Here is a 26,601-nt window from a genome sequence, read left to right as displayed (position 1 = left end):
AAATATTCTCCATATGGCATCAATATTATGTATAAAGTTTCGCATCGATCGGTCAGGTGATTGCAGCAAAAATATATGGATGTGGACACTCTCACTCACTCACTCACTCACTCACTCACTCACTCACTCACTCACTCGCATCCACTTTGGGGTGAAACTGATGTGGTTGATTACATTTTAAAAAGCAGTGAGCTCCATCGATGAGGTATGAATCTGAACAATGCTCAAATGATAAAAGTCTTCTTTCTTCTAGTTACAGCTAGCAGGTAGAGTACCCACTCCCTTGGTGGGTCGAGTCTGCGCATTACTTGCTGGAAAAAAAAGTATAGTTATTGTTTTGCAAGAAGACTATAGATGTTTGTGTCTGAGGGCGTGTGGTCGTAGCACTACATCTGGTGAACTGTTGAACTGTTTGGCCTGAATGCAAAGCACTACATCTGGTGGAAACTGAGCACATCTCATTACCCATCAAACACCATCCCTACCATGATGCATGGTGGTGGCAGCATCATACTATGGGGATGCTTTTCAGAGGTTGGGACTGGGAGACTTCGAAAGATAGAGGGAACCATTGTTCCAAATACAGTCAAATCCTTGAGGAGAACCTGTTTCAGAGTGCAAAAGACCTTGGACTGTGTGGAAGATTTACATTCCAACAGAACAATAACCCCAAGCATACACCCAAAGCAACACTGGAATGGCTTCAGAACAAGAACGTAAAAGTTCTTGAGTTGCCCAGCCAAAGCCAACACTTGAATCCCATTGAGAATCTGTGCAAAGACCTGAAGGTTGCTGTTGACCAACGCTCCCCATCCAACTTTACAGAGCTTGAGCAAATCTGTAAGGAAGAATGGGAGAAACTCCCCAAATCCAGATGTGCAAAACTGATCCAGACATACCCAAGAAGACTCCAAGCTGCAATCGCTGCCAAAGGTGCTTCTATGAAGTATTGACTCAGGGGGTTGAAAACGTATGTAAATTAGATATTTCTGTATTAATTTTTTTTTATTTTGTAAAATATATCTTTTTTTTTTTAATTCCATTTTAACATTATGGGTATTATGTGTATATCAGTGACAACAAAATCTGAATTTAACCTTTTTAAAATGCAGGCTGTAACAATAAAATGTGAAAAAAGTCCAGGGGTGTGACTACTATCTGAAGGCACTATCTTTGTTTGAAGTTGAGAAACTTTCCTGAAAGTGGATCGTGGGTGTTGTCAACATGAATGTCAAAATCTTTTCAATGAAGTGTGTTATTTTTGAGGTTCTGTAATAGATGATCAGTATTTTAAATTGTACAAACTCACAGAATCGCAAAGGTGTTCGAAAGATGCAAAGCGATAGATTGAAGGAAACGTGGGTTTAAATGTGGGTTGAAGGAAACGACTTGGAGACTTATGCAGGTGCTTGCCCCTTGGCCACGCTGTCTGAGGCAATGATCAAGGTTTTAAAGACTTGTTATATCGGTCACAGTGATCACTCAGCTGTAGATCACTCATTTTCATGAAAGTGTGTTTGTTTCGCAAAACGAAACGTTTTTGGAATCGCAAAACGATTTTGCAATTCACAAAACGTATATGGGTGTGCATAGTCGTAGACTCATCACACAACGTTCATGACACATCACACACATGACAAAACGTTCATCAAACACATCGCAAAACGTTTCCCACCTCCCTGGCTTTAATTTGGTGCTGTTTTGGGCAGAGGTGAGGATAATCAATTTGATTTCCAAAATAGCACTTTTAATTTTTAACAAAATCTAAATGTACTTAAAAAAAAAAAAGGTAAAATAATGAAGAAAACAGATGGGATGTTGAGATATTTTAAACACATAATTAACTAGAGTGGCACTCATATAGAGCACATAGTCATCTGATCTGAACACCCTCGCTTCCTTATCCATCAAATACAGATCTGAACTCCTCCTCCCCACAACACATACGTACGTAATAAATAGATCGGTCCTTTCAGTATAATATTTTTGCTTGCTTTCTCAGCAAATGGAAACCCATCATATAGATGTACCTCGAACTCCATCACGTGACTGTCCTGATAAATATAAGAGAGGGCTGAAGACTACTAAGTAGGGTAATGTCCGTGAAGAGGGGGGAGTGATTGCTGAAGGAGATTCCAGTGGCTTGTGGAAGACTTTAGCAAATCGAGGAATGCAAGAGTGAATTTCGGCTCCCAGGCTGCGAAGTTTGTGCCCGAAAGTTGGAGAAGGCAGCGAAACAGGTAATTACAAGGTTAACGGATGTCGGTGACAAAAGATCAGTTGTCCAGATCAGCCCATTGGTGAATTGTAAGGGAGTAAAAAATATCGGTGTGTCTGCACGCTACATTTAAAAGCGGAAATGTTTAAAGAGATATGTCGACGAGCACATTTGATATGCATGGAATGAGAATGAGGTTCTGCACAAGAGCCAAGATGGTTGCCTGTGAGATTGTAATGTGATCCGTGGTCTGCAGGAAATATCCGAGAAATTGGCTTCTGCAAGCACTTGCACGCAAAGCTGGCGCGATCGGGTGAAACGTTGTGAAATGCTCCTGCGTCCCATCCGTCCTGGTGAGGACTCCTTGTGGAATGTAACTGTTAACTTTGCGCTGTGGTGGTTCTTTCTTCGGTCGTATGCTGCACGAGGCTGCGGGATAGCTTCATTGGCTTCGGGTGCGTACGGCTCCGCCACTGATGTAGTGGCCTCTGCTTGTTCGGGCAGGAATGTGTAATTTGTTCGTTGTGCTGGCGATAGCTCGCCTACTCTTTACAAAGGACACCATGGGGGTTTTTAACGTCCCTTAACGAATGCTGGCAGACGGGGCACCCATTTAACGTCCATCCGAGGCACAGCGCACACGTTGATGAATCGACTCTCCCTGTGAAACACCGGGATGAGAGCTTTTGTCTGGGTTAGATTTTAAACCCAGGTGAGACAGCTTTGAGGTGAGTGTGTGTACTTCTGGGCCATCCTTGTCATCACTGTTGGGGTACAAATGCCAAAGGTGGGCACAGTTAATCAAAAAGTTAACTTCGTTAACCGTTAATCCGTTAGCTAAAAAGTTAACTTCGATAACCGTTAATCCGTTTAAAATGTAACGAAAGTTGTCGATAAACCGTTAACGTTAATTTTTGCTATCAAAACTCCCCCAAAAAAATCAGTTTTTTGCTCTTAAAAAAAGTACCAAAACTATAAAATAAGCCTTTTTGGGGTCTTTTTAAGGGCTTTAGAACATGGGCCAGCCTTACATGTTAAGGGGCCCGATTTAAAAAAAATTGCGGGGCCCACATATCACACTATAGCACACAGCACAGCACAGTACATCACATTACAGCACAGCACAGTACAGTACAGCACAGTACATTACAGCACACTACAGCACAGTACAGCATACTACAGTACAGAACAGCACATTACAGCACAGTACAGCACACTATGGCACAGCACAGTACAGAACAGCACACTACAGCACACTACAGCACACTACAGCACACTACAGCACACTACAGCACAGGACAGTACAGTACAGCACACTATAGCACAGGACAGTACAGTACATCACATAATAGCACAGCACAGCACACTATAGCACAGCACAGTACAGTACATCACACTATAGCACAGTACAGCACACTATAGCACAGCACAGTCAGTACATGACACAATAGCACAGTACAGCACACTATACCACAGCACAGTACAGCACACTATAGCACAGCACAGCACAGTACAGTACATCACACTATAGCACAGTACAGTACATCACACAATAGCACAGTACTGCACACTATAGCACAGCACAGTACAGTACATCACACAATAAATAGTACAGCACACCACAGCACAGCACAGTACAGAGGCGCGTTCATTGCCATTCAGATTGATATCGCTCGCCAAGCCGATCGTTCCGAATCAAACTGTAATGTATGTTTGAAGTGCCTGCACCTGCAATTGAGAAGCAACTACATGGTGGTTGTTGTTGTTGGTTGTTGGTTGTCCCGAGGGACCCAGAAAAATAAACAGAGTTCCGGCGCGGACTGGAGACGCTGCCCGTGCTTAGATCCCTCCCACAAGCCGGGTAGACCATGACATTTTTGGGTTAGCGGACTTGAGTTAACGGAAGTTATATGTAAGGGAAGTTCGTTAGTCCGATAATGATTTTCAAAGTTAACTTAAAAGTTAAATCGTTAACAAAAAAGTTACCTTCGTTAATTAACGGATTAACGGTTTGGTGCCCAGCTTTGACAAATGCACCATTGGCCACGCATAATTGAAGGCCACTTAAAATGGAGTAATGCTCGTCAAAACCAGGGTGTTGCAGAATATGGACTGAAACCGGACATAATGGTTAGAGCTTCCTCCCTGAGTTTGAGGTCAGTGGTTCGAATCACTTCTGAGCTATACCAACGACTTTGTATGTGCTGCTTCCCAGCTTGACCTTCAGCATTTAAAAAATGATGTGGCATTGACAAGCAACCATTGCACAGGCTTGATGGGCACAGGCATTGGGCACATCTTGATGGGCACATTGCACAGGCTCTAATGGCCTCCTCCTGTGTTGAAGTTCCTTGTACTAATGTTGTAACCAGAGTCTGTGGTGTAATGCTTAGAGCGACCGCTCCGAGTCTGGGAGGTCAATTGTTTGAACCCAACCCCAGCTCAATCGTACCAGACTAAAGATGGTACGTGCTGCGTCCTTAGCTTGAGACTCTTCGTTTAAAAAGGTTCGAGCACGAATATACAGCCATATGTCCCCAACCATTGCACAGGATTGACGGGCCTAATGGCCTCCTTCTGCGTTGAAGTTCCTTTAAAGGGAACTCGCATTACAAAATGCACGAATGCCAGCTCGGACTGTTCCCTGCCCTTCACTTCAGACCCTTTTCCTTCTCGCAAAAACAATCTGGATTCTTATAAAGTGGAATTAAAATCCTCGAGTACGAAAGCTCACTTCATCTGATTGCCTTTTAACTGTCGACCTTTGACTGGGCCGTAAAAGAATTCTGCTCTGTTCCAGTTCCAATGGAGTAGCTGTGTGTAGCTTGTCTGTGTGCGCACACTTAAATGTGAAGCCGTTTTCCTCATTCCGAGCTTGTGAGTCATTCGTCAGCTGTACTATGACATGGATCTCAAAACGCCCACAACTCTTCTGTCGGAACTCTTTTTGCCAAGACATTTCGCAACAAGAACGTGGAAAAACAGCTTCTGCTGGAAAAACAAACACAAAAGGGGAAACAAAGCTTAAAGGATCGGGAATAAATAAAGAAAACTAGAACGGCTCTCGGTGGAGCGCATACCTCCGTCAGGCTGAACAGTTTGTATTGTTTCCCACTGATAGGCCGGATCTGAACCAAAATCGAATTGGCTTGTTCTCATCGCCTACCCAACCTGTCCAAGGTTCGTCCCAATCCGTCCATATATTTTGGAGATATCGTGCTATATGTCACGTTTGGCCCTATCTCTCAATGGTGAAGAATGACTTAAAAAATTATAGTATCCGGATCCTGATCTTTACCAAGATCTAATCGATTTGTCCTTGTCCTTGTCACACATCCAACCTGTCCACCAAATTTCGTCCGAATATATCCACAATTTTTTGAGATAATCCTACTCGGATGAAGAAACAAATAGACAAACACAGGTGCAAACATAACGTGCATCCACCTTCGGTGGCAGAGGTAACAGCCCACATTAGGGCAAGATCCACAAAAAGACGATGCATGTTCACACTCGTCTCGAGGAAGGACGGGACAAGGCAAAGGGGTGGATCGACCATTCGTATAGTCAATTTGTCTTCAAACGAGTTGTCCCATTTGTTGTCCCTTTCTAATGTGGCTATTCCAACGCTGCCCCCGGTGGAATGGGAAGTTCCAAAGTGAATTGGTCCTGCTTTTCACTCCGCTGAGAATCCAAAGTGAATCTGAATTCCCTTTGGTTGTAAATAACACAATTTGAAAAATCTACCCTTGACGTCGATTATTTATATATATATATATATCCCAAAAAATTCCCCCAAAGGGCATCAGCCAGTTTGGGGGCTTACATTTTGGGTCCTGTCAGTCCATAGATTCCACTTAAAAATGACTGGACGCGTTTCTTTTATATTCGGAAGATTTCTGCACGAGGCAAGTCAAATGATCTTGGGTTCGGAGCCAATTTGGATTTTTGGAAATAAAAACAAAATTAATGGAGAGATTAGTACAATATTCTATGCTTTTGGGGCCCATTATTAATTTATGTATACGTTATTATCTGCACAAACGACACACTACTTTGGATTATTTACTTATTTATATAAACGTTACCTTTTACTGACATACCACCTTGAAGTCTTTAATAATTTTATACACTTGACCACCTCTGTTGCTTACATATTTGTTTAGTTATTGACATGTACAATCTACACATCCCACTTTTAAGGTGCGGTTGGGGAGCTGTGTCTTCGTTGAGGACTTTTTTTATTCCTGTGGATTCCACATATTTGCCCCATTAATCCATGGTCTCTTAAATCAACGCATCACCCCCTCTACACCTCCCCTTCCCCCTTTGAAGGCAAATCTCAGATTGTTAGCTAAGTTTGGCTTAAAATTGTGAAAACTGGCCGGGTATCCCATGATGCACGGTTTTCATTGTTGAACGTGAACTGTTTTTCCCCCTACTCCCCCTCACACCACCAGGGGACCGACCCGCTCCGATCATATCACACCGTGGGCAAGGGGCCTTCACGCAAGAGCAATTTGAGATTGAGCGTAGGATGCGCGATATGTCGATGGGTGGTGGAAAACGGGCATCACCGGACCAGAGCCAGCATACATCTCAACCATCCCCAAATCTGACTTTGGGACCAGAATAGGCGTCTCAGCCTTATGGACACGTTGCACTCTACCTGCAGTAATTGAGGGTTTATAAACTAACCTTTTCGCAATGCTTGGAGACCCTCTGGAGGAGTTTTAACTTTTTGTAACTGCATTTCTTTCTTTGGTATAATTGCGGGTATTATTGCACATTAGACTTTCCATAGCTTGTTTCTTTCAACACTTCATCAGTTTGACTTAATGATGTGACGCTTCCTCACTCGTGGAACACTGCAGAAAGACATGGGCCTCTAATAACATAACGTAGCTTGTTGAAGCAGCTTTTTTAACATGTGATTTATTTTGTATGGAAAATGTGAACATTTTTTAATCAAATTAGCTTTAGAATGTTTGTTGGATTAAAATGCGGTTCAAAATGACCGCGGCGTGCATTGTCAGCACAGGATCAGACCGCCTCCATGTCCTCTTGCACCTGCAACGACAAAACCCCACACATCAGCCCTCGCAAGAGTCTGGCCTGTCCATCCAGACTAACCCGCAACCTTTCCCTCCCCTGTAAAATAGTTTGAATATTATTTTTGAAATTTTTTGCTGTGCACTCGCCGGCCACAATCGAATCAATTTGTTCTGGCTCTGCAGCTGCTGCCTCTCAACCTCATCTGATCCTCCTTTACAACATGGCTGCAAAAGACAGTCCGCCCTCTCCCGTCTCTTCCTGTCTGTTCTGTCGTGTCCGACTTGTGCAGTCCTGTGCGAGTCGTCTCCCTCCTTGTTTTGCATACGTCTTGTTGAGCTATGCAAGTGAGGGTTGAAGGAAAATGTGTTTGTGAATGCGATTTCCTTTTTGCCTGCTATCAGGTTTTTATTGTTTTCGAGGAAATTTGAGCCGTTTGTAATTTTAAAGACCGATATTGCTACTCCAACAAATCTCAACAGCAATTGTTACCTTCCAAGCAGATTTCCATTCGCTTTTATAAGAGACCAGACACTAAGAGCTCAGAATTTAAATTGTCGTTTGAACAGAATTCTTCACCTTCACAGGTTAAACTTGCAAATGAATCCCAAACCTGGACTTACATAGCAAGCTGCTGAGGAATGAAGAGTAAGTAGCAGAGCCTGTGACCACTGCGAGAGCAGCTGGGTTGCGGCGGGTCGTACGTACGGTGAAGGTGTGTCCAGTTTCTGGATCTGTTGGTCCTTCGATCTCTATGTCGATGACATGCCAGTTTGGCAGGCTACGGGAGGGTGCACGAGATGAATATCTTCAAAGCAATACGAAAGATTTCCCCAACTGAATCCGAGTGTACAAGCTCACCCGCACCCATTGGGTCTTTAATTTGTGACGCTTGTTCAGCCGGGGTGGGCGTTGGCAAACTCAGTGGTGTGTCTAGTGATTAAAAAAGATGCTCGGAGAGACCCACTGACCTCGCATCTGCCACTAGGCGTCCTCGGACCCCATCAAACCCAAGGTTCTGCGCAACCAGTGCCGCAGCAGCCATCGTATTAACGTTGTGCGGAGCCAACGGGCACAGGTCCCTCACAGGCCCTTCGAAGAGCACGACCGGCCGGGGCGAGTCGACCGCTCTCATGGCTGCACCGTGCAGCGCTCCCTCGAGCTTAAAGCTGTGCGGGTGTTTCGTCATCGTCACAGTCAGGGCCTGCAGGATACCCAACACCCAGGTGGGAAACTTTTCTCTATCTTTGGAACGATTGATCTGCTATTTGTTCAAGCTTAAATACTTTCCCATATAGTTGCCAATCATATTACTTTGTAACCGTTTGGATACATCAATAACTTGCTTGCATGGAGTTATCATTTTAGAACCATTCTGGGAAAGTCCACTTGTGAGTTATGCAGCGGGATAATGGGCAGAAGTGTTGTGTTCTGAACAGGGAAAGCAAATCACATTCCATTTCACCATCTCAATGTTTCTCTTATTAATTTCCCTACAATTAAAAGTTACATCACATCTATAACAGCACAATTCTCGTTACTTTGCTACATTTTTCACTCTAGACAATTCTAAACTAAATGATGGACAAACTGATCTGCAACCAACCCTCTGTCCCATATATGGACATGTCCTGTCTTGATTGCTGTTTAAACCCGCTGGTTCTTTTGTGAAGTCAGCAGCCAACCGTGTGGGAATAGACTGACAAACTATTTCCGACTATATACGACAAATCTGTGAAAGAAACGAGGACACGTAAGGAACTTTGATTCAGGTGGGCGCAGTTGGCCCATCATACCTGTGCTGCATCATCACATTGATTAAAGTGTTAGTTTGTCAAGTTGGGATCGGAACAGTGGGACAGGTCCACCCTTACCCCTGCCTGCACTTGCTCCACCCTCACCCGCAGTCACTCCACCCATACCTGCACTTGCACTCACTCCGCCCTCACGCCTGCACTCGCTCTGCCCTCATCCTTGCCGGCACTCGCTCCGCCTTCACCCCTGCCTGCACTTGCCCCATCCTTACCTGCACTCGCCCCTGCCTGCACTCGCTCCGCCCTCGCCCCTGCCTGCACCTGCTCCGCCCTCGCCCCTGCCTGCACTCGCTCCGCCCTCACCCTCGCCCCTGCCTGCACTCGCTCCGCCCTCGCCCCTGCCTGCGCTTGCTCTGCCATCGCCCCTGCCTGCACTCGCTCCGCCCTCGCCCCTGCCTGCACTCGCCCCTGCCTGCACTCGCTCCGCCCTCGCCCCTGCCTGCACGCACTCCGCCCTCGCCCCTGCCTGCACTTGCTCCGCCATCGCCCCTGCCTGCACTCGCTCCGCCCTCACCCCTGCTTGCAAAGAATCAACTAAAAGTTGATACAAGTGTTGCTATCATGGGAAGTTAATACTCGCTCATGTTTTGGAGCACTAAGGCTTATTTTCTCAACTTCTCTCCTGCAACTGGAATACCAAATAGGCAAACCCAAAGCAGTTTATTAGCATTTTTCATCAGTGTACTTATAGCTTTTACCTTGAGTGTTCCTTGCTGAGCCATGTGTTCAATGTCTCTCCCTCCCCACAGTGCTCCGCTTGGTATGTACAAAGTATGTCCAGAGGAGATGGCCATACTACGCAGGTTTTCCTCCAACACTTTTTCAGCCAAAGCAGTGGGAGACCCCACCTAGAAAAGGTGGAATCGTACAGCAGTTTTAAAATTTTTGTATACAAAGTCGAGGCTTGTGTAAGAGCTAACACATGAAAGACAAAAACATAAACAAACATGAAACATAATATTAAAGGGAGCGGGACAGAGATGGAAGCACAACAACCATAGAAAACGGGGACATCGGGAGATCTGTAAAAGGGAGAGGGCTGGGGCAGGGTACACGGGATAAACAAGATGGACACTACAAGGACTTTCAGGAAAGAAAACAGGAAATTTGAAGGAGGTGGATTAATGGGGTCAGAAAAGATCAAGGTTTTAGATGGGGGAAGATAAAAGATGGTGGTGAACAGCTGTTTTGAAGACCTGGAGGGAGGGGTGGGATTGAAGAGAGTGAGGGAGTTTGTTCCAGAGGTGGGAGAAAAGAGGAATGAAAGTGAAGGTGAATAGAGTCTTGATTTTGGCAGTTTAACCATAAGAGGGTTGCCGGCAGATCTTGTGCGACCTGCAGGAATATTTGGGGGACAGAGCACAGACAGAGCTGGGGGAGCTAGGCCGGAGAGGAGTCGGTAGAAGACAAAGACCACCAACCTGCCTGCGGTGAGTGAGTGAAAGGCCCTCAGATTCAGCTTCATCACAGGAGATTCCAATGATCCTAAAAGTTTTGGTTTCAACAGCGTGAAGCCGAGCTAGGTGTGAGGCAGGAGCACCAGCCCAGAGGGGAGAGCAGTACTCCACCAAGCTGCGGTTGAAAGCTTTGTATGTGGTGAGGAGCTCAGAGGTGCCAAGGAAGGACTTCGCACGACGGAGGATGCCCAGACGGCGACTGGCTTTGGAGGCCAGCTTGGAAATGTGGTTTTCCCAGGAAAGATCATGGCAGATAATGAGACCCAAGAGCTTGAGTGACAGAACTTCTTGGAGAGGAGTGTTGAGAAGGTAGATGTGAGGGTTGTCCAGTCGGTCTTTTCGGAGAGACATAGTAAGAGCGTGAGATTTGTCAGGATTGAAAGACATGTTCCACTTGTTTGACCAGTTTGTGATATTGTCCAGGTCTTCAGAGAGTGAGGAGGCTGCAGACTGCTGATCTGAGGGATGAGGAATGGAGCGGCAGAGAGTGGAGTCATCAGCAAAGAGATAGAGAGGATTTTCCAGAGAGTCGGAGAGATCATTGATGAAGATTAGAAAAAGCACATGGCCCAGAACACTGCCTTGGGGAACTCCAGCCAGAACAGGAAGGGAGAGATGAGAGAAATCCATTCAGGGCCACACGATGACCACGACAGGTGAGGAAGTTCGTGAGCCATTAGTGGAGATTTCCATGGATACCATAGGAGGAGAGTTTGGTGAACAGAGCGGGGTGCCAGACCGTATCGAAGGCACGAGATATGTCAAGAGGAAGGATTTGATATCCGAAGCAATGATGGATTCCATGACTTTGCTGATAATTGGGAGCTGGCTGATTGGTCTGTAGTTGCAAGGATCTGTTTTTGCACATTTTTTGTGTGAAGCGGTGATGTTGGCTGATTTCCAAGCTAATGGCGGATGGTCTTGAGCAAAAGAGAGGGTGAGAAAGAGCAGCAGAGCAGGATTTTAGGACCCGTGGGCTGATGCCGTCTGGTCCAGTTGCAGAATCAGTCGAGGTTTGACAAAAACTTCTTCACCTTGTCAGGAGAGAAGGACAGAGTTCAGGAGCAGATGTGTATGACTGGGTAAGGTTCAGTGTACTTTCTCTCACACAGAGAGATGGGTTTGGGACACAAGATTTGGAGGCAAACACAGAGTTGAGGCATTCGGTTTTGTCACGTGCAGAGTCAGCTGTGTATCTGTTTGAGGTAAGGGAGGGGATGGAAGGGGAACAAACACCAGAAACAGATTTGACCAGACGCCACCAGGATTTGGAGGATGGAGACAGGTTTGAGAGTTCAGTCTTGAGATTAGAGAGATATTGTTTCCTGGCTCTCCTGAGGGTAGACACACTTGTTCTGAGGAAAGAACTGAAATTTCCTTCGTACAAATTAAGCTGAGATTTCCTTCAGTTGTACATATTAAAAGGATTGAAGAATCAGAGCTACTCAGTCTGCAAGGCCTTTGTGATTAACTCCATGGAATACTGTTCTCCACTATGGACCTGCACCCCAGCATCACGTCTGTTTCTCCTGGATTCTGTGGAATATAAATCTCTCAAAATTATTAAAATCTCACGTGATTAGGCAAAACGAAGCTCATGGTTTGTCACATCACAGGCAGGACGGTGGTCTTTATATTGCCTCTTCTGCCATATTTCTCCCACTGCATTCTCAGTCCTCACATTCCACATTAACTCCAGGATGCATGCGTTCTTCTAATAACTCCTCCTGGTTGAACTTCAAAAATCCAGGTTGTCTGTACACCTCAACTCTTTTATTCCCCACTTCTCTTATCTATGGAATCCCCTTCCAGTGGCTGTGCTGCCTCACTCTCCTGAGGCTTCAAGTAAGCAGTCAGTGTACCACCATCTTTTGTCCCCCAATTCTGTCCCAAGATCTTTATTACCCCCACTAACTTTTCCTAACCCAACCATTTTCCTTGCTAGTTTTAGCGTTTCCTCGCCTACTCTCTTTCCTCCTCTCCTGAACACGCTTTGCTACCTTGATGCTTTTCCCACCGGCAGATGTACATTGTTCTTGCATGAGCATCCCACTGGTATATATATTTCTCAACTCGGAAAAGTAATCGAAGAGCTGCTTTATTTGATTCCTTTTTTTGGATACAAAGTGAAGGCTTGTGGAAGAGCTAGAACACAGTGGAAATTTGGAAAACACCAACAGTAGGACAGAGGGGACACTTGGAAGAACGAGAGCAGTGGCTGGCTTTCGAGGCTCACTCCCAACAGAGGTCCAACAATTTGAGGGACTGAGCTTATCCAAGAGGATTGTTAAGGAAGTAGATGGGACGATTCAGCAGATGGTCCTTTCGGAGAGACAGAGTAATGAGATTTGCAAGGGTTGAAAAACATTCAAGTGTTGATTTGATCAAAATCTGCAGAGATGGAAGTAACTGCTGCCGACCGATCTGAAGTATGAGGGATCCCAGGCAGAGGGAGAAGTCGACAAAAAAATAAGTAGGGTTATCCAGAGAATGGCAAAGATCATTCATAAAGATGAGGACCAGGACTGGGCCCTAAAGTGTCTTTAGACACTCGATCCTCGACAAGGAGACGTGATCAGAGGAACTCGTTGAGAGTCACATTGACTATTAGAGTGGAGGAGGTCAGAAAGCCGTGAGATGATGTGGCTTAGATGCCATATGTTGAGTTTAGAGAGCAAGGCGAGGTGAAGTGCTCGACTGTCCAATGCTTGAGACGTGTCCAGAGAGACTACCCTGATCTCTTGTCTGAGATTGAGGGCCTCCACCCATTGTTGGGGAAGCAGAAGCAGCATATCCAGGGCAAAGTGATTGGGCCAGCAACCGAACTGATGGACTGGGATTAGGCCCTTGGAGAAAAGGAATGATTTGGTCACCTGTAATGAGGCACATTTTTTATGACATGGGCAGTGAGGTCATCTCGGCTCATCACATAATCATTCGAGGGTTGTGAAAAACTTCTCTACCTGGCCAGGTGAGAAAGACAGACAGTTTCCAGGAGTAGTTGAGTATGAATGGGTAAGATTAGCTACACATTTTCATTTTGACCTCTTGACATGATGCAAATGTTGCGGTTCACTGGAATGGTGCAAATCAAACCCATTGGAGCCATTTTCAAAGGTTTTCCCATTTAAAATAGAAAACATTTCCCAAGGTTCATTACCAGATAATCCGCGTGTTTCAAAAACTCCATCCCAAACTCCTTTGAAATCATAGGATGACAAACTTCAACAATAAGATCCACGTTCCTGAAACAACCAAACAAAGAAAAATTCAAACTTGGGGACAAGTACAGCCATCGAGTTCTTCAATCCAATCAATCCCTATTAATATGCTACTTAAATTCCATCAGCCATCAGAAACGAAGGCCTCAAAATCATTGGAAGCTCCCACAATAAAGCTGAGTTTCTCGGATCCCGTTACCCTCACATTTCAGACAGGTTGGTCTCCTCTGTCTGCTATGGTCTCCTTTATAGCTCTGTAACCCCCATCCATACTCCCCCCAAGTCTATGTATATGCTGAAAAACATGGGTGGATGGTGAACCCTTGTCGAGGTGAGGTCTTATTCGACCCATGTGAGTATGTCTATTAATTACATACTGTTTGAACAGAGTACGTCTATTTATTTACTTATTGGACCTTGACTACGTCTATTAATTAATTATTGGACCTTGACTACGTTTATTAATTCCGGACTATTGGAATGTACCTTTTAGACATGTAGACCTTTAGAACTCAGACATTTTAGACCCATTTTCAACCTTTTATACCCTTTGGACCTTTTAAACTTTTACACACTTTAGACCCTTAAGGACCCCTATAACTGTCCAGGCGCTTGGTGACCTGGACCATGCCGATGGGCGTATGAACATGACAACTTTTACGTGGCAGACATAACTAGAACGACACTTTGACGTCATGACGTCGGTAGACATGCCTGTGCCCACATTATTACATCATTATACATACTTGTACCACGTTTGATTTGGTTCCCATCAGCCATTCTTAAGTTATCAGGGTAACAAAAACCTATTACAGACTCTGACCTTTGATCTTGATGACGACATCGAATCACTTAATCTTTGCATAATAATACATCTTTATACCAACTTTGGCCAAAATCCCATCACTGGGTCACAAGCTATCATGGTAACAGGAGTTTTACCTAACATGGCCATGACCTTTGACCTCGTGACCCAAAAATCGAATCGGTTCACCTTTACATAATTATACATACCTGTACCAAGTTTGACTTGGATCCCTTCAATCGTTCTGAAGTTATTGCGGTAACGAAAACTTATCACGGACCGATGGACAACCCAAAAACATAATGCCTCCGCCCGACGGCATAAAAAACTAGAACGATACTCTTCGACGTCACGACGTCGACCGATATACCTGCGCTCACATTATTGCATCATTATAATACTTGCACCAAGTTTGCTTTAAATTCATACAGATGTTCTCAAGTTATCACATTTTTACCTGACATGACCTTTGACCTCAGGCCCCCCCAAAATCTAATCAGTTAATCTTTACATCATTATACATACCTGTACCAAGTTTGAATTAGATAGATCACTTCAGCCATTCTAGAGTTATCGACCTATTACAGACTTTGACCTTTGACGTGTTGACCCCAAAATCTAATCAGTTAATCTTTACATCATTATACATACCTGTACCAAGTTTGAATTAGATCACTTCAGCCATTCTAGAGTTATCGACCTATTACAGACTTTAACCTTTGACGTCTTGACCCCAAAATCTAATCAGTTAATCTTTACATCATTATACATACCTGTGCCAAGTTTGAATTAGATCACTTCAGCCATTCGAGAGCTATAGACCTATTACAGACTTTGACCTTTGACGTCTTGACCCCAAATTACAATCAGTTAATCTTTACATCATTATACATACCTGTACCAAGTTTGAATTAGATCACTTCAGCCGTTCTCGAATTATAGACCTATTACAGACTTTGACCTTTGACGTCTTGACCCCAAATTACAATCAGTTAATCTTTACATCATTATACATACCTGTACCAAGTTTGAATTAGATCACTTCAGCCGTTCTCGAATTATAGACCTATTACAGACTTTGACCTTTGACGTCTTGACCCCAAATTACAATCAGTTAATCTTTACATCATTATACATACCTGTACCAAGTTTGAATTGGATCACTTCAGCCGTTCTCGAATTATAGACCTATTACAGACTTTGACCTATTGGCCCCAAATTACAATCAGTTAATCTTTACATCATTATACATACCTGTACCAAGTTTGAATTGGATCACTTCAGCCGTTCTCAAGTTATAGACCTATTACAGACATTGACCCCATGACCCCAAAATCTAATCAGCTCATCTTTACCTCATCATACACACCTGCACCGAGTTAGACTAAGATCCCTTCAGCCGTTCTCAAGTTATAGACCTATTACAGACTTTGACCCCATGACCCCAAAATCTAATCAGCTCATCTTTACCTCATCAGGCACACATGCACCGAGTTAGACTAAGATCCCTTCAGCCGTTCTCAAGTTATCGCGGATCATTCCGCAATAACACTCGAGGTCCACCAGTCATAATCAATATCCCTCCCTCCCCCATTGTAAACCGCCTCAACACCAAACTCAGGGAGTAAAATATCATAAATTAACTACATTTCTTTCTTTCCTTTTTTTCAGGTTCTGCTCATCTTGGTTTGTGGAGGAAAGTGTCACGTGGCAAAGAGGAAACGGTGTCCATGACAACAGTCCCACCCGATTATAATCAAATGGGATATTTTTGTGGTTTTATCATCGCCAAACCTCGGGAATTTTTCACGACATCATATTGAAACTTACACGGCTTGTTTGTACGCAGGTGTAGTACATGTTTATAAAATTTGGTCAAAATTAGTCACAGATCAAGGTCAAGGTCAAGGTCAATGCCATCCAAAACATGTAAAACACTTGATGGGTCAAATTGACCAAATTGCTGTTTCCATGGCAACTATTGTTTATTTGGATTTCGCAAGTATTGTGCTATGCACACCATCTTTGTTTGTTTGTTTGGTTGTCAACACGATATCCCAAAAAGTCGTGGAGGAATGCGGAACAAACCTGGTGGGCAGGTTGGGGGTGTGACGAGGGCGAATCGATTTGATTTTGGTGAAGATCCGGATACGAGTATCATTATTTATTTATTTTAAGTGATTATTCACCATTGAAAGATCGGACCAAAAATTGAACTTTTTTTTTTTTAAACATGACAACACCACAATTAACTTAATCATGTTCTATTTCACTTACTCCTTCCACCATGCCAACCCCATCTTTCGGTGGGGTTTATTGAGGCAAAAATGGGGCGGAGACTGTTTTTAAACTTTGGGACAAAGACTCTTTTTTGAAGCCTCGTTTTCTGATTGATTCTTTTCCAAGATCAAAGTTTACTGCAGTTACCACTCACCACTCATGGAATGTTCTGAGGTTGTGAAGTATCAAGGAGGGAAGGACACTCCCCTGCAGATGGACGACGCTCCGGTTCCACACAAACGCCAGCTCTAGGCCGGAGGAGGGTCCCTCCGATGTCAGGAATTCGACCAAAAAACGACCTCGACGAGACAGTCATTGGATGTTATTAACTCAAATGTAATTCTCCACAATTAACTCCCATTCATCTGTTGAGTATTTTGTAAACCAACCACTCCGACATCCTGCTGATCAGGAACTGCTAAAGGCTCTCAAGACAGGATGGCCTAGAAGTACACACACACGCCTCTAAGCTGTCTCGCCTAGGTTTGAATCCCGACCAAACTAGAAACTGACATTCTGGTGTTTCACAGGCAGGGTGACTCAATGTGTGTTCCGTCCCTCGGATGGACGTTAAACGGGCGTCCCATCTGCCGGCATTAGTTGGTAGACATTGAATCCTCCCCCTGGGTCCTTCGGGGAGAGCACGTGATCTATCGCTGGCACCCTGGCCAAATTCCCGTCCTAGCCAGCAGAGGGCGTTACATCAGTGGCACAACCATGCCCTCAGCCAATTTCACTACCCCGCAGCTTTGTGCTGCATACATACAAACAAAGAAGAAGCCTGGACATCAAGCAACAGAAATAATCTAAGTATTATTTATTTACTAGAGAACACCACCAATCACTTCGCTGATGAGAATACTAAGAGGGGGGAGAGGGGTGGGGGAGTGAGGAATGGGGGGAGAGAGAGGAGGGGTGTGGGAGTAGGGAAAGGGAGAGTGAGGAGGGGGTGAAGGAGAGAGGAGGGGTGTGGGAGACGGGATGGGGGGAGAGAGGAGGGGTGTGGGAGTCGGGAAGGGGGGAGAGAGGAGGGGTGGGAGTCGGGAAGGGGGGAGAGAGAAGGGGTGGGAGTCGGGAAGGGGGGAGAGAGGAAGGGTGTGGGAGTCGGGAAGGGGGGAGAGAGGAGGGGTGGGAGTCGGGAAGGGGGGAGAGAGAAGGGGTGGGAGTCGGGAAGGGGGGAGAGAGGAGGGGTGTGGGAGACGGGAAGGGGGGAGAGAGGAGGGGGTGGGAGTCGGGAAGGGGTACGCGAGGAAAGGTGGGGGGGGGGGGTGGGAGTGGCAATGAAAGGGGTGAGGAGAGCAATAAGGTGGGGGGGGGGGGGGGGGAGGAGAGAGGAAAGCAAAGGTGCCCGATGTTCCCTGCCCCTCTGGTTTCCCATCCCACCGATCCCCTCCCTCCCAGAAAGGTACCGAGCATTGCCTGGGATGTAATGTACATCTATTGGACTACCACAATTAAGCACATATTTCGAGACAAACATTTTATTTATGAAGCTGCAAAATATTGAACAGAAATATCAACCAAATCCAACATATTCTTGTAAGGCTTTTGGGAATACAATATTGAATGTTTTTCCATCAAGGGCCATAATATATAAATTGTTTGGTGTTCCAACTCTAGAGCAGGCCACATATAGTTGTTGACCATTTAAAAAAGATATTCGGAATCTGTTTTGTTGTCAGACAATCGGAACACACTCTCTGAACAACTATATGGGTGTACGGATCAAAATCGCTTGTTTTAAAATTTTTGCAGGGTGTATATTTGGAGAAGTTCGCGAAGGTGGTAACTTTTTTTTCCTTTTTTATTTTTATTTTTTTAAACAAACTTTTCACTCTTGAAAGTTACGTAGTTACATGAGAAGTACAATTACCTCAATATAGAGGTTATTTTTACTCTGTTTTTTGAATTATTAGTGATGAGTAACAGTTATTCTCATCTGATACCATATTTAACTTTCGGAACTCATCATCTCACCAATTATATGGTTGTTTGGAGAGTGTTTACTTGGAGAGTTTAGAGAGTAGGCTGAAATCTGAAAAAAATGGGCTTTTTACAAAGCATTGTATATGGATCTACCCTCGAAGATGGTGAAGGTGGTGACCCGTGTGTTTTTACAAGTTTTGAATTTTGAGAAAATGACTTTAAAATCCCTGGTAAAAAAATTTAAAAAAAGATCATAAAATTGTCGTGATTAACCTTGAGAGCTCCGAGGAGAAAAGTCACAAGCATGCGAGAAAATCCCACCCTTTGCTTCGCTGAATATTGAAAAGGTGGGAGCATAGCCTTCCTGAAATACTTATGCTTATGCTGGTGGATCCAGGGGGGGGGGGGGGTGCAGGGATGCGCACCCCCCCCCCACCCCTTCGGATTTTCTATAATAAATTACAAGCTATGAATATCCTGGAACCCCCTAGTGTCCAGATTATTTTGAATAAGGAATATTCCAGGCAGCTTACCATTGCTCAGAGGTTTTAAATCACTTTGCTTTATTACGTACAAAACACTCCAAGTGCGACTAAAAAAAACCATGCTCAAGGAACTGCAGAAATGTACAAGAACGCACAAAATGCCATTTCTGACGATCAATTTTATAAAAATTCCCTGGGGGAGGACTCCCAGACCCCCAGACCCCCTTTCACCCACCCCATCCCCCTTTCAGCGCCATGGCTTGGTGCACTAGCCCGTCTTTTCATTCCTGGGCCTCTGGCTTATACGTTTAGTTATCGTTTATTATAATCAGTCGTTTCTTAAAATTTACAGTTTTGACTCCAGATTTTGACAGTTAATTAGTCCACCAGCTCTGATCCTCAAATCTGAAGACAGATTTGGAATATATACTTCAATTAGTCTGTGAGATGTTATCTTGGAAAATCACCAAGGCATTTTTTAATAGGCCAAAACAAGATGGCGGGTTAAAACCCCAGTGAGGTGACAGCGGGCTGGCCAAGGATAAGACTTTGTTTTCTTTTTTCTTTTTCATATGAGCACCCACTAAATTATCTCCAAATGGGGTGTTTAAATTTACCCAAAAACCCAGTTTTCATTCGTGCCCTCGCTTCGAGTTCCCTTACTATTCAGGCAAAGTTTTGGGCTGCTCAGTTTCATGGTTTTTGAGTTATGAGGACACACCTGGACACACACACACATGGACACACACAGTCTCACACACACACACACACACACACACCCATGTGGACACACACACACACACAGTCACACACACACAGACTCACGTGGACACACACAGTCACACACACACACACACACACACAGTGACACACACACACACAATCACACACATAGTCACACACAAACACAGTCACACACACACACAGACCCACGTGGACACATACACACACACAGTGACACACACACAGACACACACACACACACAGTGGCACACAGTCACACACACACACAGTGACACACACACACACAGTCACATACACACACAGTCACACACACGGTCACACACACACACAGCCACACACACAGTGACACACACACACACACACACACACACAGTCACACACACGGACCCACGTGGACACACACACACAGTGACACACACACACACAGTCACACACACACAGTGACACACACATACACACACACAGTGACACACATAGTGACACACACACACGCATAGTGACACACTCACACACACACACAGTCACACACACAGTCACACATACACACACACACACACACACAGTCACACAGTCACACACACATACAGTCACACACACACACAGTCACACACACACAGTCACACACAGTGACACCCACACACCCACATAGTGACACACACACACACACACAGTGACACACACACACACAGTGACACACACGCACACATACACACAGAGAGTGACACACACACACTATTATAGATTACATTTTCATTCTGTGCCTGTTTTACCATCAGTTCCATCCTGGTGTTGAGAATATTTACATTGAGAAAGGAATTATAAGGAAGGATGGACGAGGCAGGTGGAGAGAGATGGGGATAATGGTGGGATGGGTGGGGAGAGAATCTGATGGCGGTTTAGGAAGACATTGGTGGAAGGACAACACGATGTCGAGTCCGTCGTCTTTGTGTACGTAATAAATAGACGGTTTCCTATCCACCTCGATTGAATGACATTAGTGGTCAATAAAAGCTTAAAAACAGCTTCAGAACAGTCATCATGACAGGTTGATTATTTGTTAAAAGGACCAGAGGTACACAAACGATCAACCTGTCTACCTTCTGTGCAGGTATTAGGTTTTACCCCAAACGCCCCATACCCTCAAAAGAAACCAGCAAAAGAAAGAAAGGCTCCATTTTTAGGTCGAATCGCAGTACTCGGACCACATTTGGCACTATGAGCAACGTAAATGAGCAAATGATAGTTCAACTGCTCAAGGTGTACGTCACGTGGTGCTAACAGGACCTGAATGTGGTCCCGAAGAGGTCGAGAAGCAGACGGTTCCAGCTTGGTCGGAGAGTTCCTTTACAGGAGTCTGGAAACCGGTGATGTAAATCATCATTTTAAGTTTACATCTCCATTTACAGTCTACTCACCCAAATGCCCATAGCCAACGACGCCCACTCGACGAGGGCGTTTACTCGGGTCCATGAGGACGGGACAGGTGAAAGACTCGACGGAGGAGTCACAGGAGACACGAAGGTGTAGAATCTGGGGAAGAGCAGACAACGCAGGATCATCCATCAGTTCAGTTTCTTTGTGCTGAGAACGATCAATACAACCCTGAAGATCAACGCTCAGACTCCTGTCGGAAATTACAGGTGGACCTCAAACACCTTCACCTTTATTCTAACAACATGACGAACCTTCCCACGGTTGGCGTGTGTGTGCAACACCTGTGTTTAGGGCAGTGTTGCTGAGGGAGGGGGTTGAAGGTGGGGAACACCGTGTGTGGCTTGGGGTAACTGTACTCACTGTGTCCTCGCCGGGCACTGATAGCAGAAAGAAATTCCTGGAATGTTTTAAGCTTAATGTTTGACTCGCATCACGTGGTCAACCTACAAACACAGAATAAACCCACATATTCACTGTCACTCGACATTTACATTGACTTCAGAAAGTATTCACACCCCTTGAATTGTTTACCCTCGCCAGAGGCGAAGGTATTGCATTTGAGTCCGCTTGTCTGTCTGTTTGTTTGTTTGTCCGCACAGAATAAATATGATTTTCTCTGCAACCGTTGGTCCGACTGACAGGAAATTTTCACCATAGGTGCAACTCCACCTGGAGAATTTTTAATGATACTTATGACGTCATAGGTCACGTGATACGCGGCTCGTTCCGGTTTCACCGTTCGCGGCTCATTGCTGTCCTGGGAAGGTCTAGTGTTGGTGGTAAGCATGTGTTTGTTTACACTACACCCATCAGATGTTCCACCAATTCCACCCAACCTTCACGGTTTGACCTTGTTGGCATGGTAGTGACAAATCACAAAAGTGATTGCTAATCACCTTGAAGTATCATCCTGACCCTGTATCTTAAGCACGAACATTTTGTGCACCACTCTATATAATACGAAGGAGTTTCTACCACATAGGAGCTTCTACCATACAGTTTTTTCCACATAGGACTTTCTACCATATGACGTTTTGCCAGTCCTGAGAGACGCCATGACTGTCCGGAGAATCAGTGGCGGTTCCACACGTAGCAGATAGACCAGACCGGTCACGGAAGGTATTCCAGAGACTCATGAGGAACATACTTTACTTTGGGACTGTTCCGAGCGCTGACACGGCCGTAAGTTCCAAGTTACGGGTTTTGTATTTGGGCGCGAGAATTTGGATTTCGTAAAGCGTCGACGTGTTTGTAAAGTTTGCCACCTCGTCCGGGACCCTCAGCGATCCCCGGCCGGTACGGTCACGTGGACTGCAGACGTTTCTACGACCTCCGCCATTTGGGGGGTACCTCGGACCCTCCATGTGGGTGCCAGAACCCGACAAGGTCGGTGCCAAGTTCAACTTTTCCGCTCGTGCCACTCGGCGAGTTTCAAACTACACAGTCTGACTCACGCGGGGTGTTGTGACTTGGCCCTTGGGTAGAGGGCTCGTGGTACGGCCTATTGCTTTGGAGGTCCTAATTGATGTACTCGGGAGATCAATACGTTCCACGTGTGCGGGTCGCGCAGTTTAAGCAGTCAGATGTGACCGAGCGGAGTTACCATCCGAATGCTGACACAACTTTACACCCCCAATCACCGACACAGAGTATTAGTCTAGTAGGAAGACTAGGTCCCCCTGCACCCCCCGGAGATATACTTCTAATCAGTGTTTCTAGATTGGAAAAAATGTGTAGAAAATGACTAGCTATGGCCCCAAGCTGAAAAAATGTCCCACATACCATTTTTATGCAAATTACTGCTGCAAATTTTATGCAAAATTATGCAAATTTTATGCAAATTTTTGATGAGGAGTAGAGTTGAGGGGTCTTTGAGGGCTTCATCGAGGTGCTCTCGGTTGCAAGACTGGGTCATTCTGAGAAGCACAGCAGGGTCAGAGATCATGATGTTCTCCTCCTCAGTGAATCTCTCCATCAACAGCCTCTCCATTGCCTCACACACTGTTTTGAGGCAAAAGAGGGACTTTGCGTAGGCCTTTCCACTGAGAACACCTTTGAGAGATCCACTTGTTACTAGTTGTGCCTCAAAGAGAATCTCTGCATATCCAGAACCACGCATCTTGTGTCCAGTGAGCATCCCGATGTAGTTCATGGATGTGTGGAAGGGTCCAATCGTTACTACATGACTAGCAAATTCATTTGGCCAGCGCCAGATGATGGGAAGGGCTTTCATGCAGACACCCAGATCAAATGTATTCAGGACCCATCTCTGACCCACCTCAGCAGTTGCTGCCTCGGAACGCTTCAGTAGCTCACGAACAACTGCGTTGTCTGTGATCGGTCTGTGCCTGGTGCCTGCATGGCATGGCAATGGCCTGCAGCCTGTGCCTGGGCTAGGGGGTTTCACCTCTGCAACTGGTTCTCCCCCACCCAGCAAATCAACAGTCGACTACTGCACGCCTATCCACCAACCGATCACAGACAACGCAGTTGTTCGTGAGCTACTGAAGCGTTCCGAGGCAGCAACTGCTGAGGTGGGTCAGAGATGGGTCCTGAATACATTTGATCTGGGTGTCTGCATGAAAGCCCTTCCCATCATCTGGCGCTGGCCAAATGAATTTGCTAGTCATGTAGTAACGATTGGACCCTTCCACACATCCATGAACTACATCGGGATGCTCACTGGACACAAGATGCGTGGTTCTGGATATGCAGAGATTCTCTTTGAGGCACAACTAGTAACAAGTGGATCTCTCAAAGGTGTTCTCAGTGGAAAGGCCTACGCAAAGTCCCTCTTTTGCCTCAAAACAGTGTGTGAGGCAATGGAGAGGCTGTTGATGGAGAGATTCACTGAGGAGGAGAACATCATGATCTCTGACCCTGCTGTGCTTCTCAGAATGACCCAGTCTTGCAACCGAGAGCACCTCGATGAAGCCCTCAAAGACCCCTCAACTCTACTCCTCATCAAAAATTTGCATAAAATTTGCATAATTTTGCATAAAATTTGCAGCAGTAATTTGCATAAAAATGGTATGTGGGACATTGTTTCAGCTTGGGGCCATAGCTAGTCATTTTCTACACATTTTTTCCAATCTAGAAACACTGATTAGAAGTATATCTCCGGGGGGTGCAGGGGGACCTAGTCTTCCTACTAGACTATATGCAAATCTGTCAATCCAGTAATGCAATGGAAGTTTAAAATACTGGAATTAATGCAAATCCTTTATTCAGGATAATAGTCCAGCAGAACTTTGAGGTAACCTTGCACTAAAGGTCCCACAATGGTTTTTTCTTGATTTTGCATCTTCAGACCATGTAGAATCAGAAACTCGAGGGTGCCAAGCTGGCACCCTTGAGCGTTTTGCAGAAATCGCGGGCCCTGGAAATATTGCAGCAGGTGCATACCTTTCTAACTCCGAGAGAAAATTCACTCCCAGCTTGCGGCCTAGGCTTTGAACTGTAGCAAGATCAGAGGGAGAGACAGCAAGGCTTGCCGTGTACAGAAACCCAAGCACATGCTCAAGTGTTTCTGGCATTGCGTCCAGGTGCACGACTACCGGTTGACTTGGCGTTCCTGAGGTTTCAGGCTGGGGGGGTGAGTATCCATCGAAAATGAGAGCTCCCAGCAGCAAGCACACTGCGGTGTGCACGGAATTTAGCATCGCCTGCGATAAGGATCACGTCACAGTGCTGGGCAGCATGGCGGTCAGCGTTCAGAAAGCTGAGGAACGCCAAATGGTGTCCGGGGTCCTCGAAGTGCAGCAATTGCTGGCTGTCCACGGGTTGTGTGGCGTCCATCATGGAGCCTGTGGTGAAGGTGAACACACCGCCATTGTCATTTTACAAACATTCTGGCTGTGTCCACTGAATTTAATTTTCAAAATGTCGAAAATAAAATAAGGAAATACAAGTCCATTAATGATGTACAAGTCCATAAAAGAGGCGACCAAGGGTTGGCGTCAGGAAGGGCATCCGGCCATAAAAAACATTGCCTCAAACAGGGAACCATGATTGTCATGGGGCCTGCAAGGCTAACCCCCGCTCTAGTGGGGAAAAATGGCCTTAAAACGATCATTCATTCATTCATTCAATGGCCAACGTAAAATGGGTGAAGTTGGCCGAGGCACTTGCGACGCTCAGCGCAGCACGCACTGCGCATGCGGTGCAGAACGGCGCCAAATTTGAATGTGAAAAGATCGTTTTTTATGATTTTTTTCAAAATAAAAAATAAAAAAAGTTTCGGGTCGGGTGTGTTTCGTAGGGTCGGGCGGGGACGATCAACAACTCTTTTTTTTATCTGGCCTAAGGTGGGCAGACGCATATCGGGCGACGTCGTTGTGTGTCGTTCTCGTTCAATACCTTGTTATCCTACCATATCCCTTCGCTGTCACTCATCAACTGTTCGTGTTGCACATGCAGCACTCGTTTGTGGTGAACAAAGAATATGAATTTCAAGGCGCAGCTTCTGCCGACATCATGTGCAAGACGTACATTCGGAGGGCTCGGTATTTCTTTATTAATATTACACGGACAGTGGTGAACAATACACAAATGAATACATACCTGCGTGGATTGCGACTCGAACCTGCGATCGATTCAGGCCGAACAGCGCTTAATATCAAAACACCTGTCCCTCGAGTTGTTGGAACAAGTTGACTGACCCTGGAGAGTTATAAAGAATCAAATTTCAGCTTTCATTTCTATCCGCGTGATAAAATCGTGTGAAAACTCAACATCGACCAACGACTAACTCCATGGCAACGTGATCTGCTAAGCGGTCACGCAACTTGACCGGGAAAAACCGACCAATGGTGAACGGTATTTCAAAAATTTGCGGATGGTTCGAACAAAATTTGGTGCACAGGTTGGGTTTGTGGGAAGGACAAATTCCTTCGATTTTGGTGAAGATCCGGATCAGGATCCAGATACGATAATTATTTAATTTTATCTTCTCTATATATAAAGCATTAAAGGAGTGTCTGTCTGTCTGTCTGGATGTCCGCTTATAACTCAAGAACTACACATCGGAGAAAAGTTTTAGACACAGATTCGGAATCAGCATAAAATTGCGGTGGTTATAGGCTACTTTTTATTTTAATATCAATGGTTTAAAAAACCGCGCCAGCTGCAATTCCATGGGGTAGTTTGTGGCGGCGCTATTGCCC

The 26,601-nt window shown here is 45.2% G+C and overlaps 2 protein-coding genes across 7 annotated transcripts in view; one reads left to right on the top strand and one right to left on the bottom strand.

Annotated features, from left to right (window-relative positions):
- Positions 1 to 7,264, top strand: part of LOC137432259 (switch-associated protein 70) — a 96,842-nt gene extending 89,578 nt beyond the window's left edge. For 2 of the 3 annotated variants that reach the window (XM_078782850.1, XM_078782851.1), the window contains 2 exons: positions 2,475 to 2,571; positions 6,679 to 7,264. In XM_078782850.1, coding sequence (XP_078638976.1) covers positions 2,475 to 2,571; positions 6,679 to 6,854 — 273 coding nt within the window. In that variant the 3' untranslated portion in view covers positions 6,855 to 7,264. Of the gene's footprint in view, positions 1 to 2,474; positions 2,674 to 2,818; positions 2,942 to 6,678 lie in introns of those variants that run through there. The other variant, XM_078782852.1, reaches the window with a different exon arrangement.
- Positions 6,971 to 21,828, bottom strand: ASPDH (aspartate dehydrogenase domain containing). 4 transcript variants are annotated; one of them, XM_068124033.2, is made up of 8 exons: positions 21,797 to 21,828; positions 21,418 to 21,532; positions 17,002 to 17,146; positions 13,702 to 13,786; positions 9,783 to 9,932; positions 8,242 to 8,474; positions 7,894 to 8,051; positions 6,971 to 7,288 (listed from the first exon to the last, which is right to left on the bottom strand). In XM_068124033.2, the coding sequence occupies exons 2-8, from the start codon at positions 21,470 to 21,472 to the stop codon at positions 7,251 to 7,253; spliced, it is 864 nt and encodes a 287-aa protein (XP_067980134.1). In that variant the 5' UTR covers positions 21,473 to 21,532; positions 21,797 to 21,828; the 3' UTR covers positions 6,971 to 7,250. The 4 variants fall into 4 exon arrangements, with proteins under 4 accessions (XP_067980134.1, XP_067980133.1, XP_067980135.1 ...); XM_068124032.2 differs by having other exon boundaries at positions 21,664 to 21,802; XM_068124034.2 differs by lacking the exon at positions 21,797 to 21,828 and adding an exon at positions 21,718 to 21,788.
- Between the last annotated feature and the right edge of the window lie 4,773 nt (positions 21,829 to 26,601).

Source organism: Myxine glutinosa, chromosome 8, assembly GCF_964187855.1.
Source record: "Myxine glutinosa chromosome 8, kmMyxGlut1.1, whole genome shotgun sequence".
NCBI lineage: Eukaryota > Metazoa > Chordata > Myxini > Myxiniformes > Myxinidae > Myxine > Myxine glutinosa.
Note: the sequence above shows the minus strand (reverse complement) of the source record. Positions and strands in the feature narration are given on the sequence as shown.

Bases quoted from the DNA above. Each gene is read 5' to 3' on its own strand.
- ASPDH (XM_068124033.2), bottom strand. From the start codon at position 21,472: ATGGACCCGAGTAAACGCCCTCGTCGAGTGGGCGTCGTTGGCTATGGG. The intron at 13,787-17,001 runs GTGAGTGGTAAC...TGGTTGTTTCAG, and splicing joins CTCAGAACATTCCATGAGTG to GAACGTGGATCTTATTGTTG. The intron at 9,933-13,701 runs GTAATGAACCTT...CACCTTTTCTAG, and splicing joins TGAAACACGCGGATTATCTG to GTGGGGTCTCCCACTGCTTT.